Source organism: Rhinolophus sinicus, linkage group LG10 (genome assembly GCF_036562045.2).
Source record: "Rhinolophus sinicus isolate RSC01 linkage group LG10, ASM3656204v1, whole genome shotgun sequence".
NCBI classification, from domain to species: domain Eukaryota; kingdom Metazoa; phylum Chordata; class Mammalia; order Chiroptera; family Rhinolophidae; genus Rhinolophus; species Rhinolophus sinicus.
Window position 1 is genome coordinate 80,440,743 of NC_133759.1, and position 15,733 is coordinate 80,456,475.

A 15,733-nucleotide genomic window follows, 5' to 3' on the forward strand; every position below is an offset into this window, starting at 1 on the left:
CTCCTAAGAACATGCTTTACTTAGCTTAGGATGCAGCCCATGTGTTATATGGGGCTCCACTCGTTTCTCAACTGTTCCTGTACCTCCAACCTTGGTTCAATTGACTTATAAGAACGCAGGATTCTAATTACAGAGTTATCAATAGTGCAAGCCATCCCAATGGATCCTAATGGTAACTTAGTCATCTTACCTCTATACCATGAGAACACACTTAAATCCCGGGAAGTCAAATCCATTTAATTAGCACCATGCAATTAAGCACAAAGGTTCATCTCATAAGAGTCTTAAGAATGTAAAAGCAGCTTTTCAAATGTCCCTTATTTAAGCCAAAGGACAAAGAATTTCAGATTGGATAGTAGCTACCATGACATGATCCAGTGCTTCCAATCATGCTCACCTTTGCTTGTTTACCTTCCATAACTGCCACACAGGAGTTGGTAGTACCCAAATCAATACCAACAACTGCTCCCTTGATTGCTTCTGATCTGTAAGACATTTAAAACAATGCCATCAGTTATCACCTTAATAGTGGTCTTCAACATGCTGCAGGAATACCTAAGAAAATATATGATGTTGTGGGAAGCGGCACAGTACATAATCTATAAATAAATAGATATATCTTTTTTTTGAGTGGAATCATTAATCACAAATTTAGAGACTACTGCGCTGGGGTTTAATATTTCTCTCAAAGGAAATGAAGTTATACTTACGCATAGTCCCGCCTTGAAACAATTCTAAAAGTCTCATGACTAAGGCCATTCCAGCTATCCTAAAAAGGAAAAAAATTGCATCAGCCATCAACTACATATAAAAACTTGAGTTTTTTCCAATTGTACTTCTGAAGGACACATGAAAGTTTGAAACTTGCATTCTACTAAGTGGCTATTGTGTATAAAGTATACTGACACGTTTCTGGTACTGACACAGCAAACAAAAGTAATAGTTTTTCAAGTAAAGCAGATAAAAATGAGTAGATATAAATTTGTCTTGAGTTACATTACAACAGGGTTTCTCAACTTTGGCACTACTGATTTTGAACCAAGTATTTGTTGTAGGGGGCTGTTCTGTGCATGGTAGGATGTTTAGCAGCCTCTCAGGTCTCTATCTCTAGAAGCCAGTAGTGTGGTTCCCTAAATTCTAACACCAAAATTATCTCCAGAAATTACCAAATATCCCTTGGGGAGGCAAAACTGCCCCTGGTTGACAATCATTGCATTAGAAACTACTACTCAGACAGGTCTCAATTTGTTAGGAGCAGCATACACCTAAGCCCTATGTGTGTACTGCAGGTACAGATTTAATTTAGAGACATTTCCCCAACCAACTGCTTTAAAAGAACTAGGAAGGTCTAGAAAAAATTTTTTTTTCAGTAGTGGCCTCCAACCAGGATCAAAGACCTTTGTTACAATCTAACCTCAGGACACTTCCAGGCCTTTCTTTAACCCCACCTGAATGCAGAGACGAATATTCCAATTCTCCAAAGATGCATGTTTTTGGTCTTACATGATAATGAACAACCACTCCATGGCTTTCTCCTAATTTGCTTACTTCTGAAATAACTGAAAAGGACAATCTTACATCAAAGATTCTGGGTATAAGCGAAAAATTGTATCTTAATTTTTATTGTTAAGGTGCTTTCTTCTGTCATCTCAACATAGCAACGGCGTCCTTGTACACACTGTTTTACAGAGGGGAACAACAGTCGTCCCTGCGACTTGTAGGTGAAAATAAAAACTAGAATAGTGGTTTCCTTCCAACTAGAATTGCGTCCCTCGCCCCCAGGGCCAAACATGTCCTATCTACCACAGATCGGACTATCACGACCACTATTCGTTACTTCGTGGAATAAGACTACGATCGCGAGGGGTGTGACTCAGCAGGGCCCGAGACACGGAGGGAAACCCTGAAGTAGGCCTTAACTAGCAGCGCTCATTACTGAAGGTCCGTTATCTTCTCTCCTGATCTCTCCCAGAGGATTCTGATCCTGAAGGAAACGCCTGCTGCACCGAGGCCCAAGGCCATCAGCGCCTCGGTGAAGGCCCGGCAGTTACTTACCTGGTGGCGGGCGACCGTGGGGCCCCGAGAGGCTGCAGCTCCGATAAGACGGGCTGCCGCGGCCCGGCTGGCGCTTATCATGGCGGCTTGGTGGTGGAAGTGCTAGGCAGCAACCAGGACCTCGGACAACCAGGAGCTGCGCTGCGCGGTGGTGTAAACTCTTCTGGAAACCTCCAACCACGTGGGGTGGGGGGCGGGGGTGGATAGCTGCGGCCTGGAGGCCCGCTCTTCCGCTAAGGTGCTACCTGCACTGCCTGACCAGAGACTATCTGACCGCCGCTTCCGGAGTCAGGATGTATGGCTAATACGCTCCGCAACATGGTGGTTGGGAAAAGTTTATCCTTTCCTTCTGGCTGCGACAGATCTGGGCTCAGTGAGAGGCGAGGGGGCTAAGAGAGGTATAAAGGCAATACCTTGGACAGCCCCGGTCCTCGGCGGCAGCAAAGACTCAAGGTCACACGGGAGAAATTGCGAAACGATTACAGTCTCCTTGCGTCAGTTGCGTGAGAGGAGGGGCCTCTTGCGCCTGCGCACCAGGCGTCCTGCTATGCGCCTGGAGCGCATGTGCTCAGGGAATGGCGGAAAACGGGGGTGGAGTCTAACTACAGCGCTCATTGGATGCCCCAGCGCACGAGCTTGGAGCGTAGCCGGGAGCGAGCTCGGGCGCGTGCACCCTCCTCAGTCGTTGACGTTTACCCTGCTGCTGCTCCGCGTGGGTAACGCATCTTGTACTGGAACTTTGTTCAGTGTAAGCCTCAGGTTCAGAACCTTTGTTGTTCGGCGCCGTGCTTCGTTCGTTTTTCGGCTGCCTGTTGCTATTGCAGTAAGTTGAAATACAGCTGATAATGCAGACGTTAGACAAAGTCATGCTGTGTTTTACCACAGGTATCGCTACCGTAGCAGTCTTTCGTTCACACCCAACATAGAGTTGCATTAGGCTAATTATCGTGAAAAGAGAAAAAATACTCGAGCTTAGGCTCTTCCCCGACCGGCGGTGCTGGGCCTCACTGAGGCTCCGCAGACCCATCTGAAACCTTGTAATGGTCTCTCGAGACAGGCTATGGTTTCTGTAACAAGATGGCCACTGCGCTGTGACTAGTTTCAGATTTTTAAGAAAAAGAATTCAGTGATTCACCAAATATGTACTGAAGTGGCCACCATGTGTTAGACACTGTTCCACGTGGTGGGGACAAAATTGAAAACAAAACGTTGAATTTACTGATAACGGTGAGAGATTGGGCTTGATTTTGGAAATGAAGCAATTTGTCCTTCAAGCCTTAAAGTCCCATTTCAAAAGAAAGATACTCCACTATTAAGTATCACCACTGTGTGAGGAATTGTGGAGGAAATGTCGGAAAGTTTGGGAGGGAAAGAAGATAACTGAGGAGTTCACGTTGTAAGGGGGATGAAAGTGGGAGTAAGAAACAAGTCAAGCATAACACTGACATAGGTTATAGACTTTTTTTAGATTTTAGATTATACAGATTCTATAAAAAAGAAAATGCCCCCCCACACACACACACTCTTAAGTGTTAGCTCTTGTTATACTATCCTCCGTATTCTACTTAACACTCATTTCTCGTTTTTTTTTAATTCCCTCAGAGGTAGACTTTCCTGAGGTTATCAAAATTAGTGATCCCTATTTGTAGAGACTAATATTCTAAAACAATATACTGATTCAAAAGAACATAGAGAGGAATGACAAATAATATTAAACATTGAAGCAAAATTGGAATTGAAAACTTTACATCCTTATGTTGTATATGACAGGGAGGGAGGAGGGCAAGTGGAATAATTGGAGTAATTGCATTCTCATCACTTCCCTCTTTCAAATGGTTCTCTTAAGAGTTTGTTTTGTTTCGTTTTTTCTTTTTGTTGCACACCTTTAAAAGCCACAAAGTGTTAATCAAAAGAATCCTGGAATGAAATGGTGTTAGCTAATGGGTGTCTGAGACCACAATTCTGTGGGTACATGTATGATTGAAGTTCCTGGTTTCCCCAAGAGCCTAGCAAATTCTCTCCATGACCACAAAGGGGATGTGGTTGCCCTAGATATTAAAAGCAGAAGCCTAAGAATGGGGCTGTCTTATATTTGCCAGTGTCAAAGGCAGGCTTCCGGACTGCTTTGCAGACTAACATGGCCTACAGCCTGAAGGCTTGAAGAAATAAACCTGAATCTAAAAAGAAATAGGATAGAAATGAATTAGAACAGAGGGTAAGATCCACAGCTAGGTGGCATAATTCTTCACTATAGAGTACAGTACTGTATTTCATTTCTCTGTTGTCATCTCACTGTTACACTGGAAAGTGAAAGGAGCTGGCACATAATTTGCATGTGGGAAAATGTTTACCAGACAAAATAGGTGGCTGTCCAATACCTGTGCATACTGTATTTGAAATTGTATTCTAATTGGCATGATTTTTATTTTAGCATATTTGAAGACAGGAAACTAGTTTCAGTTTTTAAGTATTTAACTCCCAGCCATTAATATGAATTGTTATTAGGTAGTAACCACTAATATTTGTTACGTGTTTACTTAATTGCCACATATTGCCCTAAACACATTATCTAATGGAACGGTCACAACAATGGTCTCAAATAAATACTACTGACGTTCCCATTTTGCAGATGTAGAAACTGAGGCTTAGGAAGGTTAAGTGTGCTATATAGGTCACATAATTAAATGATAAAGCCAGAATTTGAAGCCAGACTGTATGACTCCAGAACCTGTACTGCTAACCACTAGGCCCTGCAGCCTCATAACCAAACTGGGTCTGATCTTTTACCTACACATACATAGAGGATGAGTTTTGTAATACTGGCCTGACCCATTATTAACAATAGTTATTTTAGGCAATGGAATAAAAGAAATATCTTTTAAATTTTTAAGTAGTTTAGGTTCCAGGACAACTATAAAGAAAGTTCAACCTGTAATACAACTCATAGGATCAAGTTTGTATTTTTAGAGCAAAATCTCTTTAAACTGGTGACTCAGACGATGTTTTATTCAATCTCACCAAAGATGGATATCATGCTGTGTCACCTTCTCTCTTCATGAAATAAAAATGTGGCATATTGCAGGGATTTGTCACTTTTGTTCTCCTTGGAATTTCTCAAGTACCTGTAGCAGACTTCACACAGTTCCCACTTTTCCGTTTTGGCATTAGCTATACTATATTGGAGTACATTACACAGTATTACTCCGTTCAAGCCTGATTCAACAGAGCTTGCCTCAGTGAAGCGTAGGAAGTATTATGTCAGGTGATGTCTCTGTCCCCAGAAGTGGTGAAATTTATCAGGTTTCATTTTATACTGAATGTCTGGTAACCCCACAACCTGCCCTCCTTCTGATAGGAGAAAAAAGAAATAGAGGGTGACCCTGAAAGAGGTGAAGCAGCAATAAATCAAAATAAAATGTCACTTTAATTAGGTAGAACATTTACATCCCAGTGATAATATAATCTCATTGCGCAGGGTAAAAATCAGGCAGTTAGCCTCGCTCTGGATTTTCATTCAGGATTGGAAAATAGTTGGCTATTGGATAGGTCAAGTACTGGTGTACGAAGGTTCTATTTGGGTAGGTGGTAAGGCCGAAAAGCAGAGATTGGCTCTGCATGAAGAGCCATTTAATAGTTAATTCTTTTTTTTTTTTTTTTTTTTTTTTTAGTTTCAGGTATACAAAGCAACATAATAGACATTTAAACCCTTCAGAAAGTGATAACCCACCCCTCAAGCTACTACCCCTCTGACATCTTATGTAGCTGTTACAATACCGTCAACTATCTTCCCTATGTTGTACTCCACATCCAGTGACTATATATACCTACATATTTAGTTATAGTTGACAGTCAATATTATTCTGCTTCAGCTTCAGGTGTATAGCACGTTGGTCAGGCGTCTGCACCTGACGTGATCCCCCTGATAAGTCCAGTGCCCATCTGGCACCTTACATGATCTTTACAACATTGTTGATTATATTCCCCATACTGTATTAACTACCAATTTGTATTTCTTAATGCCTTCACCTTTTTCACTCTCACCCCAACCCCATTCCATCTATTACCCTGATAGATCTAGTACCTATCTGGCACCATACCTAGTTATTACAATATTATTGACTATATTCCTTATACTATACCCTACATCCCCATGACTACTGTGTTAACAACCAATTTGTATTTCTTAATCCCTTCCCGTTCCACCTGTCCTTAACCTCCCTCCCATCTTAAAGAAGTCCCTCTAAGATTCCTTGTAATACTGGTTTGGTGGTGATGAACTCCTTTAGCTTTTTCTTGTCTGGGAAGCTCCTTATTTATCCTTCAATTTTAAATGACAGACTTGCTGGGTAGAGCAATCTTGGTTGTATGTCGTTGCTTTTCATCACTTGGCATATTTCCTGCCACTCCCTTCTTACCTGAAAAGTTTCTGTTGAGAAATCAGCTGACAGTAGTATGGGGGCTCCCTTGTAGGTAACTAACTGCTTTTCTCTTGCTGCTTTTAAGATTCTCTCTTTCTATTTAACCTTTGGCGTTTTAGTTATGATGTGTCTCGGTGTAGGCCTCTTTGGGTTCATCTTGTTTGGGACTCTGTGTGCTTCCTGGGCTTGAATGTCTATTTCCTTCACCAGGCTAGGGAAGTTTTCTGTCATTATTTCTTCAAATAGGTTTTCAATTCCTTGCTTTCTCTCTTCTCCTTCTGGTACCCCTATAATGCGAATGTTGATATGTTTGATAATGTCCCGGAGGCCCCTTAAACTCTCCTCAATTTTTTGGATTCTTTTTTATTTTTGCTGTTCTGGTTGGGTGTTTTCTACTATTTTATCTTCGACATCACTGGTTGGATCCTCTGCTTCATCTAATCTACTTTTGATTCCCAGTAATATAGTCTTCATTTCCGTTATTGGATCCTTCATTTCTGACTTGTTCTTTTTTATTTTATGGTTTTCATCTCCATTTTTATGCTTCCTATCTCTCTGTTGAAGTTCTCTCTGAGATCATTGAGCATTCTTTTTTTTCAAATTAGTTTCATGTGTACCAAACACTGTAATAGTTAGACATTTATCATTTATACCCCTCACAAAGTGATAACCCCCTCTCCCAATCTATTACCCCTCTGACATCGCATACAGCCATTGCATTTCCACCGTCTCTATTCCATATGCTGTACTCCACTTCTTGTGAATATATATATATATATATATATATATATATATATATAAAATTGTAGTTGACATTCATTATTATTGAGCTTCAGCTTCAGGTGTACAGTGCTGTGATCAGGCATCTACAGCATCCCTGAAGTGGTCTCCCTAATGAGACAAGAGTCCATTGGGTACCCTACACAATCTTTACAACATTATTGATTATATTCCCCAAAATGACTTTCGTATCCCCATGGCAATCTTGTGGTTACTGATTGTGCTTTCTAATCCCCTCACTTTCTCCCTTATCCCCTCTCCCCCTCCCATCTAGCAACCTTCAGTTTTCCCTCTGTGTCTCTGAGACTGTTTCTGATTAGTTCATTCATTTATTCTATTCTTTAGATTCCACATATAAGTGAGAGCATATGGTATTTGTTTTTCTATGTTTGACTTATTTCACTTAGCATAATGTTCTCTAGGTCCATCCTTATTGCAAATGGTAAGATTTCATTCTTCTTTATGGCTGCTTAATACTCCATTGTATAAATGTACCACAGTTTCTTAATCCAGTCGTCTACCAATGGGCATTTCGGTTGTTTCCATGTCCTGGCTATTGTGAATAGTGCATTGAGCATTGTTATAACCAGTGTTTAGAACTCTGCATCTGATAGATTGCTTACCTCTGTTTCACTTAGTTCTTTTTCTGGAGCTTTGTTCTGTTCTTTTATTTGGGACCTGTTTCTTTGTCTCCCCATTTTGGCTGCCTCCCTGTGTTTGTTTCTATGTATTAGGTAGAACTGCTATCTCTTCTGGTCTTAGTAGAATGGCCTTATGTAGTAGGTGTACTGCGGGGTTCAGTGGCACAGTCTTTCTGGTCACCAGAGCCATGTGCTCCAGGTGTGTCCCGTGTGTGGGTTATGTGTGCCCTCCCATTATAATTGAGCCTTGATTGATAATTGCACATCAGTTGGAGGGACTGAACCTTGTTCTCACTGGTCGTGAGGACTGACCTTAATTACTGTGGAAGATTTGTTGTGCAGGGGCTGATCCTATGGAGCAGGATCTGCCTCAGTAGGACTCTGGTGCCTGCCCAATCCGCCCCTTGGGTATGTTGTACTTGGAGATAGCTGGGTGATGCTCTAGCTCGTTTTGAAGCTGGCCACTTGGGTGTTCCAGCCCCAGGACAAACTTGGAGGGGATCTGCTATAGGTCAAGTTCAGCCATAGCCCGTGCCCCACTCAGGGCCACCCAGTGGGAGCCAGAAAGAAATCTGCAGATGGTTGCCACCTGTGCTGTGCTTGGAAGCACCTTGAGAGGCTAAGCCCTGAGTCAAGGCCAACTGCTGCTAGTGCCAGCTTAAGGCTGCTCAGAGAGAGGCACAGGACATGCTCAAGCTAGATGCTGCTTGCCTGGGTTCCATGAACCTTTGAGAGTCTAGGAAAGTCTGCAGCTTGAGCCAAGGTAGGCACTTTGTACAAAAAAGCCACTGAAAGCAGCCTGGGTGTGCTGAAAAGTTGGGCAGGGCCAGGTCTGGCCACCTGTATTCACACTGGGAAGGGGGAGGACTCAACAAAGAAACAATGGCCTCTGCCAGCTCCCCTGTCCAGGAAAAAGCTGCCTCTCCAGTCCCCGTCCCAAGCCAGAGAACTCAATTCCCCACCATTTGTCTCTCTTGCCTTTTCAGCTGCTGATCCAGGGTTGGAGCTCAGAGCAAGTGATTCCATTCGTGGGTAAATCCACACACAGTCACTTTAAGAGGAACGCCTGTGAGTGCTGCATTCAGTCTCACGCAGTCACAATCTCTACTGGTTTTCACAACCAAAAATTATGGGGCCTTCTCTCCATTGCACTGGAACCCTGGGCTGGAGTGGGGCTGGGATCTCTCGCCCTTCTTGGGATGGGGAGGGACTCCCACAGCCAAAATAGCCCTCCTGATCTTTAATAGTCACATGCGGGTGTGGGACCAGCACGTTCCACGTCTCTGACCTTCCTCCCAGTCTGGAGGTGGCTTCTTCTGCACCTCCTTAGTTAAAAGGCTCAGTTCAGCTTGATTTTAGGCGATTCTCAATAATGGTTGTTTTGTAAATTAGTTATAATTTTGATATGGTTGTGAGAAAAGGTAAACACAGCATTTACCTACTGCATCATCTTGATTGTCTCCTTAGAGATTCTTTATAGTTAATTCTTAAGAATGTAGGAGTCTTGGGGCCGCCAGATGGCTCAGTTGGTTAGAGCGTGAGCTCTGAACAATCAGGGTTGCTGGTTCAATTCCCGCATGGGATGGTGGGCTGCGCCCCCTGCAACAAAAGATTGAAAACGGGGACTGGACTTAGAGCTGAGCTGCGCCCTCCACGACTACATTGAAGGACAACGACTTGGAGCTGATGGGCCCTGGAGAAGCACACTGTCCCCCAATATTCCCCAATAAAAATTAAAAAAAAAAAGAATGTAGGAGTCTTTTCTGAATTTTTTAAAGGGCCAGAATTTTAATTTGTTGTTGATCAGCATGGTATAGTGAAAGGAACTAAGACTTGAGTTCAAATTTGGGTTCTAGAAATGCAGAAAGGACCTTAGGTCGTTTAAAGTCAAGCCTTTTATTTAATAGATGAGGAAGAGAGAGAATAAGTCATTTGCCGTAGGTCACATAGACAGTGTTAGCTTTTGCTCTATAGCCATTTTTATTTTATTTTAAAAACACATTTTGTTTAAGCCAATACATCCAAAATTGCATCATTTCAACATGTAGTCAATATTATAAAATATTAATGGACTATTTTACATTTTTTCATACTGAGTCTTTGGAATCTTTTTTGTTTTATGACAACAAAATATCTCTATTTGAGTTAGCTACATGTCCAATAGCCACGTGCTAAATAACCACATGTGGCCAGTGGTTACCACATCGGACAGCACGGTTCTAAACTACAGACAAGTCACCCAGGACATAATTCTGGAAGACAGTGTGGTTGACCCAGTTCTGAATGAAGCTCAGAGTTTGGCAACAATAATACAATAATAGCACAGCCATTGCACTGCATTTCAATTCTTTCTACTCATTTCTTCATTTTTTTTTTTTTTAGTTTCAGGTGCACAAAACAATGCAATAGCCAGACATTTCACCCCTCACAAAGTGATAACCCACCTCCCCTAATCTACTCCCCCCCTGACATCATACATATCTATTACAATTCCATTGACTCTATTCCTTATGCTGAACTCCACATCCCGTGACTATATATATTAAATTATAGTTATAGGCATACGATATTATTCAGCTTCAGGTGTATAGTGCAGTGGTCAGGCTTTTTTTAAATTAAAAGTTTATTAGGGTGACAATTGTTAGTAACATTACATAGGTTTCAGATGTACAATTCTGTAATACATCATCTATATATCACATTGTGTGTTCACCCAGAGTCAGTGCTCCTTCCATCACCATATATTTGTATAACCTTCTTTGTTACTTGGTATGCTTTTTAGAAATCACATGATTTCACATTAAATGTTCAATCAGTACAGGACCTTATAAAATGCTTACAGACAACTCTGGTCCATATGCTGTCTCCGCCTGTCTCATCCTGACTCCTTAAGGTACATGATTAGTAAAATTATGTCAGCTATCTTCAGTTCATGTTCTCTCTATGTGAAGGGCTGGTGGTTTCTAAGGTTCCCCACCCCTGCTCCCCAACCATCAGGAGAAGAAGTGCCCAGGGTTCCTTAGGTGATGAGGATTTAATTGAAGGCTAGTTGGGGAAGTACCGGCATTGTTTCAATACCCATAGAGCCAGAGTTCTAGAAGAACAAGGAGGGTGTCTCTTCCTCCTTGGTCAGGTCCCTGGAGAACCTGCCCATAGCGGCCAGTTATTTGTCTTCCCCTCAGAAATGGTCTTCTGCTGTTCCTGTCGCACTGACTGGCCCTTTCCGCAACTCATCTTTATGTCTGCATCTCTAATCCTTCTATTGCAGTAGTTCCCACACTCCAGTAGGCATCAGACTGGAAAGCTCTTTAAGCATCCCACTAGAGATTCAGATCCTGTAGCTCTGAAGTGGGTGAAGGAATCTGCATATTTAACAAGTTCCACAGGGGATTCTGATGGGGGTGTGGTGGGGATTAGGACCATACCTTACTCAGAAGCACCTCAAGCACCTTGCTGTCTTCTCAACTTGAAACTGTTTCATTACACGTCACCATTAGAAAAACATTTGAGCATGTACCTCCATTATGTGAATATTTATGTGTTAACCTTTGAACAGCCTTGGGGTTTGGAGCACTAAACCCCCCTCCCCCAATGCAGTCGAAAATCTAAGTATAACTTTTGACTCCCCCAAAACTGAACTAATAGCCTACAGTTGAAAGCCTTACTGATAACAGTTGATTAACATATTTTGCCTGTTATAAGTATTATATACTGTATTCTTACAATAAAGTAAGCTAGAGAAAATGTTATTAAGCAAATCATAAAGAAGAGAAAATACATTTATAGTATTTATTGAAAAAAATCCACATATTGGGGTGTCTGGTTAGCTCAGTTGGTTAGAACGAGGTGCTGGTAACACCAGGATTGCCAGTTCAATCCCTGCATGGGTCACTGTGAGCTGCACCCTCTTTAAGAAAAAAGAAAAAAAAAATCCACATATAAGTGTACCCATGTAGTTGAAACTCGTGTTGTTCAAAGGTCAACTGTATATGAATATAGTGCTATTATTAAACATATATAAAAATAGAAAATAAAAACGGAAAAGATAAAAATAAATATAAATACATTTGACCATTTCCTTCCTTGTTCCCAGTGTAACCCTGGGGCTGCTTGCACCACCCTTGTGATTTTCCTGTGTGGCTCGAACTACACCATCCCTATGGAATGCCTCTGTTGGGTAGAGTAAAGGCACAGAAAAGTGCCAGGTTGTCTCAAGGGTCATTGGGTCAAATCGGAGACTTTGGTTTAAGCGCCAATTCCTTGATTTATTCAACTAGTGGTTGGGGTAGGGATGGGGTGTTGACTTTGTGTCTGTGTTACATGATGTGAAGCAAGCAGTTTGCCTGGAAGCAGCTCTGTGAACCCTGTCAGACGAAAGCGGGAATCTGTAAACATGACAGCTACCATGGGTCTTATGAACACCTATCTTCCACATGGACTAATGAACTGTTTCTAAGCAAAGTACAAAGGTGACTCCTAGAGGCTCTGGATGAGGCCACCCTGTGTGTGCTCTCTGCAGCTCTGTGTGGCTTCCCAGAAGGAAGTTTGCTCTGCCTGGGCTGCTGGGCTAGAGTGTGTGTATTTGTGTATGTGTGTATGGCGCTTGCCCACTTCTCTCTCATTCCATTTATAGTGCGACTCCCTGGCCTGAGCTGGGAAGGTCGCTCTCAGGATTAAAGGCAGCCAACAAAACACCAGTACCCAGAACCCTGGAGAACAGCGCCTGTGTTTCAGTGGTGAAGTGTCTACAGGTAGCTTAAGAAGAAGTAGAAACTGAGTCCTTGAACCCAAATGCACTTCTTCCCTGTGTATCTACTCTGCTCTTGGATATATTCCCATGGTCCAAAGAGGCTTCATTTTTCCTAATGCATAATTTGTGGTTCTTTGATATTGCTCTCTTGCCCAATGGCATCATTTTGTGAGTAAAGCATCATTTCCATGAGTTACAGCAACCACACTGGGACAAGCAGATATAAGGTGTTATCAGAGCCCAAAGTCAGGACTGGACAAAAACTGGACATTTCAGAAATCAATGACTTAATAAATTAGTTATTAAAGCTGCAAGTGCATTCCTCACATTCCTTTTTTCTAAGTAATTTTCCCACCCCTACTTGAAAGATTTTTTACATCTTCAGCTTTCTTTGGTTGTCCTCAGGTATGTGTTCCAAACTCGCAAAGGCCAGGGAGGGTGGAATGCTGTTTAAAGAGCTCTGCAGAGGAGAGAGGGATAGGGTACGTCTTGTATTCAGGGCAGTTAGCAGCCATGTATAAATAGCCATGTGTCTATTTCCAGATTGATAGGGATATTTGAAAATAAGTTACTTAGAATTCATTGTTTTTTACTTAGTTTTGTACTATTGAAAATCTCTAGACTGGAAACATTTTTTTTCCCGTCGCTTAGACTTTTTCCAATTGGCCTGTGTGTTACCATTTTTGTGTTCTGCTTTTTATGCTTAATGTTATCTCGCCTAAGATATCTGCTTGTCAACCTGGTCCCATATACTTGTCATTTTTAGTGACTGTCTGTGTAATCTCAGTCTTTCTTGAGATTCATAAGTTGATTTCACTGAATTCTCTGTGCTTCTGCTTTTCTTTTTTTTTTGCAGGGTCCAGGGAGAGATTTGCTGCATTTCTAAAATATCTTTGAAAACAAGCTGCGTTTCAGAACCTAAACCAGTATTTGCTTTTCTTCACTTGGAGGATGCATGCAGGAAGCTATTGGGCACACCAAGGTATTGAATTCTCCTCTCTGAGGTCCATATCTGTAGGTCTGGCTGGGCTGCTTGATGAGAAATCTCAACAAGAGGTCTCAGACATCAAACAGGGGGAAAAAATTAAACTGACAGAGTGCTTGATATTTCCAAAGAGTCACTTAGATTCTGTCTATGACTGCTGCGTTCAAAACATAGACATAGTTTAGTGCTGTGATTAAAGTGACTTTCACCGTTAGCCTCTTTGTTCCTGTAATATATAGTGGTGGGCAAGGGCCAGCTCACCGTTTGGGGGTGGAATGATTAGCTAAAGCTATTTTTCTCCAAAGGGTCTATTATTTCTTTAGTTTTTCTCCAAAACTTCAGCTTTAGCAGGAAGGAGCCATAAATTCTATGCCATAGCTGCCTCCTTATCTGTCTTAGGAGTTATAGACTGCACATATAAGACAATTCATGTACCTCTGCATAATGAGTTGAGTTTTATAAATCATAAATCTTCACTTAACATGCAGGTAGTGCTGAGTGCCAGCTTTAGAAAAACCGATGTAGTTGCCAAGTTCATGAATGTCATAAATCATTCATGCTAACATAGCCCAGAATCATGCTGTCCTCTGAGGCAGACCAATTTCAAGGTGGTGATTAAACACAAAAATGATGATTGTTTTCAAAATCAAATGCACTTTTTATTTGACAAGTAAAACTTGTAAATTGCCTTTCTGTTTTTAGTTGAAGTCAGATTTCTAAGACCCTCTCTTCACCCTCAAAGAGTCTATCAATAAAAATTTATTTTCTTCCCTGATCTCTGGATTCTATCAGAAATCCATCACAAAATACATAACCTGTACATTTGCAATCCAGATCTTTTAATGTGCTACAAATGAGACTCAGATGTTTCAGTAAATCTTGAGGCACATTATTAGGAAAAAACTCTTTGAAGTTTTGGGCAGTATGTTTTCCTTGTGCAGTGTTTTATATGACGTTACCATGGATAGTAAGTACACATAGCCACCTTCCACCCTGCCTGTGTCTTCAGGGCCAAAGAATGGGAAGGAGTAGGGCCCGAAGAAGATCCCTAGGGCAGAAAGCTTAATGCTGTGTGGTGTGAAGTGCCCTGTACGTTCCCAGGCTTCATTCAGACTCCTAGAATATGGATATTAAACTGAAATGTTTTCTCTGAAAGTTGCTCATTTGGTAGATGAAGATGAGGTTGGATATTAGTGAAGACGGAAAACGTGCGCATGCTTTTGGTGAAGTCTTCAAAGAGAAAAACAGAAAAATGAAGTTTTGCCTGAGGCTGTTAGGTACTCTAAGGGTGGTGAGGTGTCTGTATCCTTTTGTGTACTCTCCAGCACTGGGCCGTAAAGAACACATGTGACTGCTCTTTGGGGTACTGCAGACACCCTTTCAGTGTGAATATGTGAACAGCTACCCCTCCGGTGTTCATCATGTTGCTAGCCTACCTTTGGTTCAAGATTGCAGGGGCCAATTCCAGATAGAAGATCTTTTTCACTGAGTGCTATCAATTTTTCTTCTTTGATAATATAATCCCATTTAACCCTGCGAAGCCCAACTCTGAGGCTTAGAAATAGGCCCTAATCTAGTAGTGAATTTGCAAAGTCACCGCTGTGACCTTTGTAATTTAATTAATCCCGTGAAAATACTGAGGAGCTCATTCTTCCAACTCCTTTTTCATCCCTTCCCCCCCTCCACCTCAAACTCACTATTTCTTTATGCCTCCATGCCTTGCTATACCTTTCCCACTATCTGGAATGCTCTTCTCTTTTTTTATTCAAATGTTGAGCTCCTACTCATCCTCTAAAACCCACTTAAATCTCCCTTTCTTTGTAAAGCCCTCTCTGGCTTCCTGAGGTTTGTGACTTTATCCTCTGTGCTTCTAAAGCATTTGTCCATGGTTCTGTTATGACACACACAAAGGAGTTTAATTATTTATCAGTCTGCCCACCCCGCCCACTAGATTGTGAGCATCTCAAGGACAAGAACAGTTTTATTAATCTAGGCATCGCTAGTACCCGCCACAGCTGACACAAAGGAGAAACTCAATGACTAGATCTCATCTTTTTTTTAAATTATTATTATTATTACCCTGCATACCTGAGCACTAGCATAC

The 15,733-nt window shown here is 41.7% G+C and overlaps 2 protein-coding genes across 3 annotated transcripts in view; one reads left to right on the forward strand and one right to left on the reverse strand.

Moving 5' to 3' along the window:
• Nucleotides 1-2,244, reverse strand: part of HSPA9 (heat shock protein family A (Hsp70) member 9) — a 16,040-nt gene extending 13,796 nt beyond the window's left edge. The window contains exons 1-3 of the mRNA XM_019740337.2: nt 2,056-2,244; nt 711-769; nt 398-485 (exon numbers count right to left, since the gene is read on the reverse strand). Of these exons, the coding sequence (XP_019595896.1) occupies nt 398-485; nt 711-769; nt 2,056-2,136 (228 nt within the window). The 5' untranslated portion in view covers nt 2,137-2,244. The remainder of the gene's footprint in view (nt 1-397; nt 486-710; nt 770-2,055) is intronic.
• A 459-nt stretch (nt 2,245-2,703) lies between these two features.
• The window catches only part of CTNNA1 (catenin alpha 1), a 281,342-nt gene continuing 268,312 nt past the window's right edge, over nt 2,704-15,733 (forward strand). For both annotated transcript variants that reach the window (XM_074313590.1, XM_074313589.1), the window contains exons 1-2: nt 2,704-2,803; nt 13,501-13,626. Coding sequence is in view for 1 of the 2 variants with exons in the window: in XM_074313589.1 (XP_074169690.1) it covers nt 13,596-13,626 (31 nt within the window). In the remaining variant the exon portion in view is untranslated. The remainder of the gene's footprint in view (nt 2,804-13,500; nt 13,627-15,733) is intronic.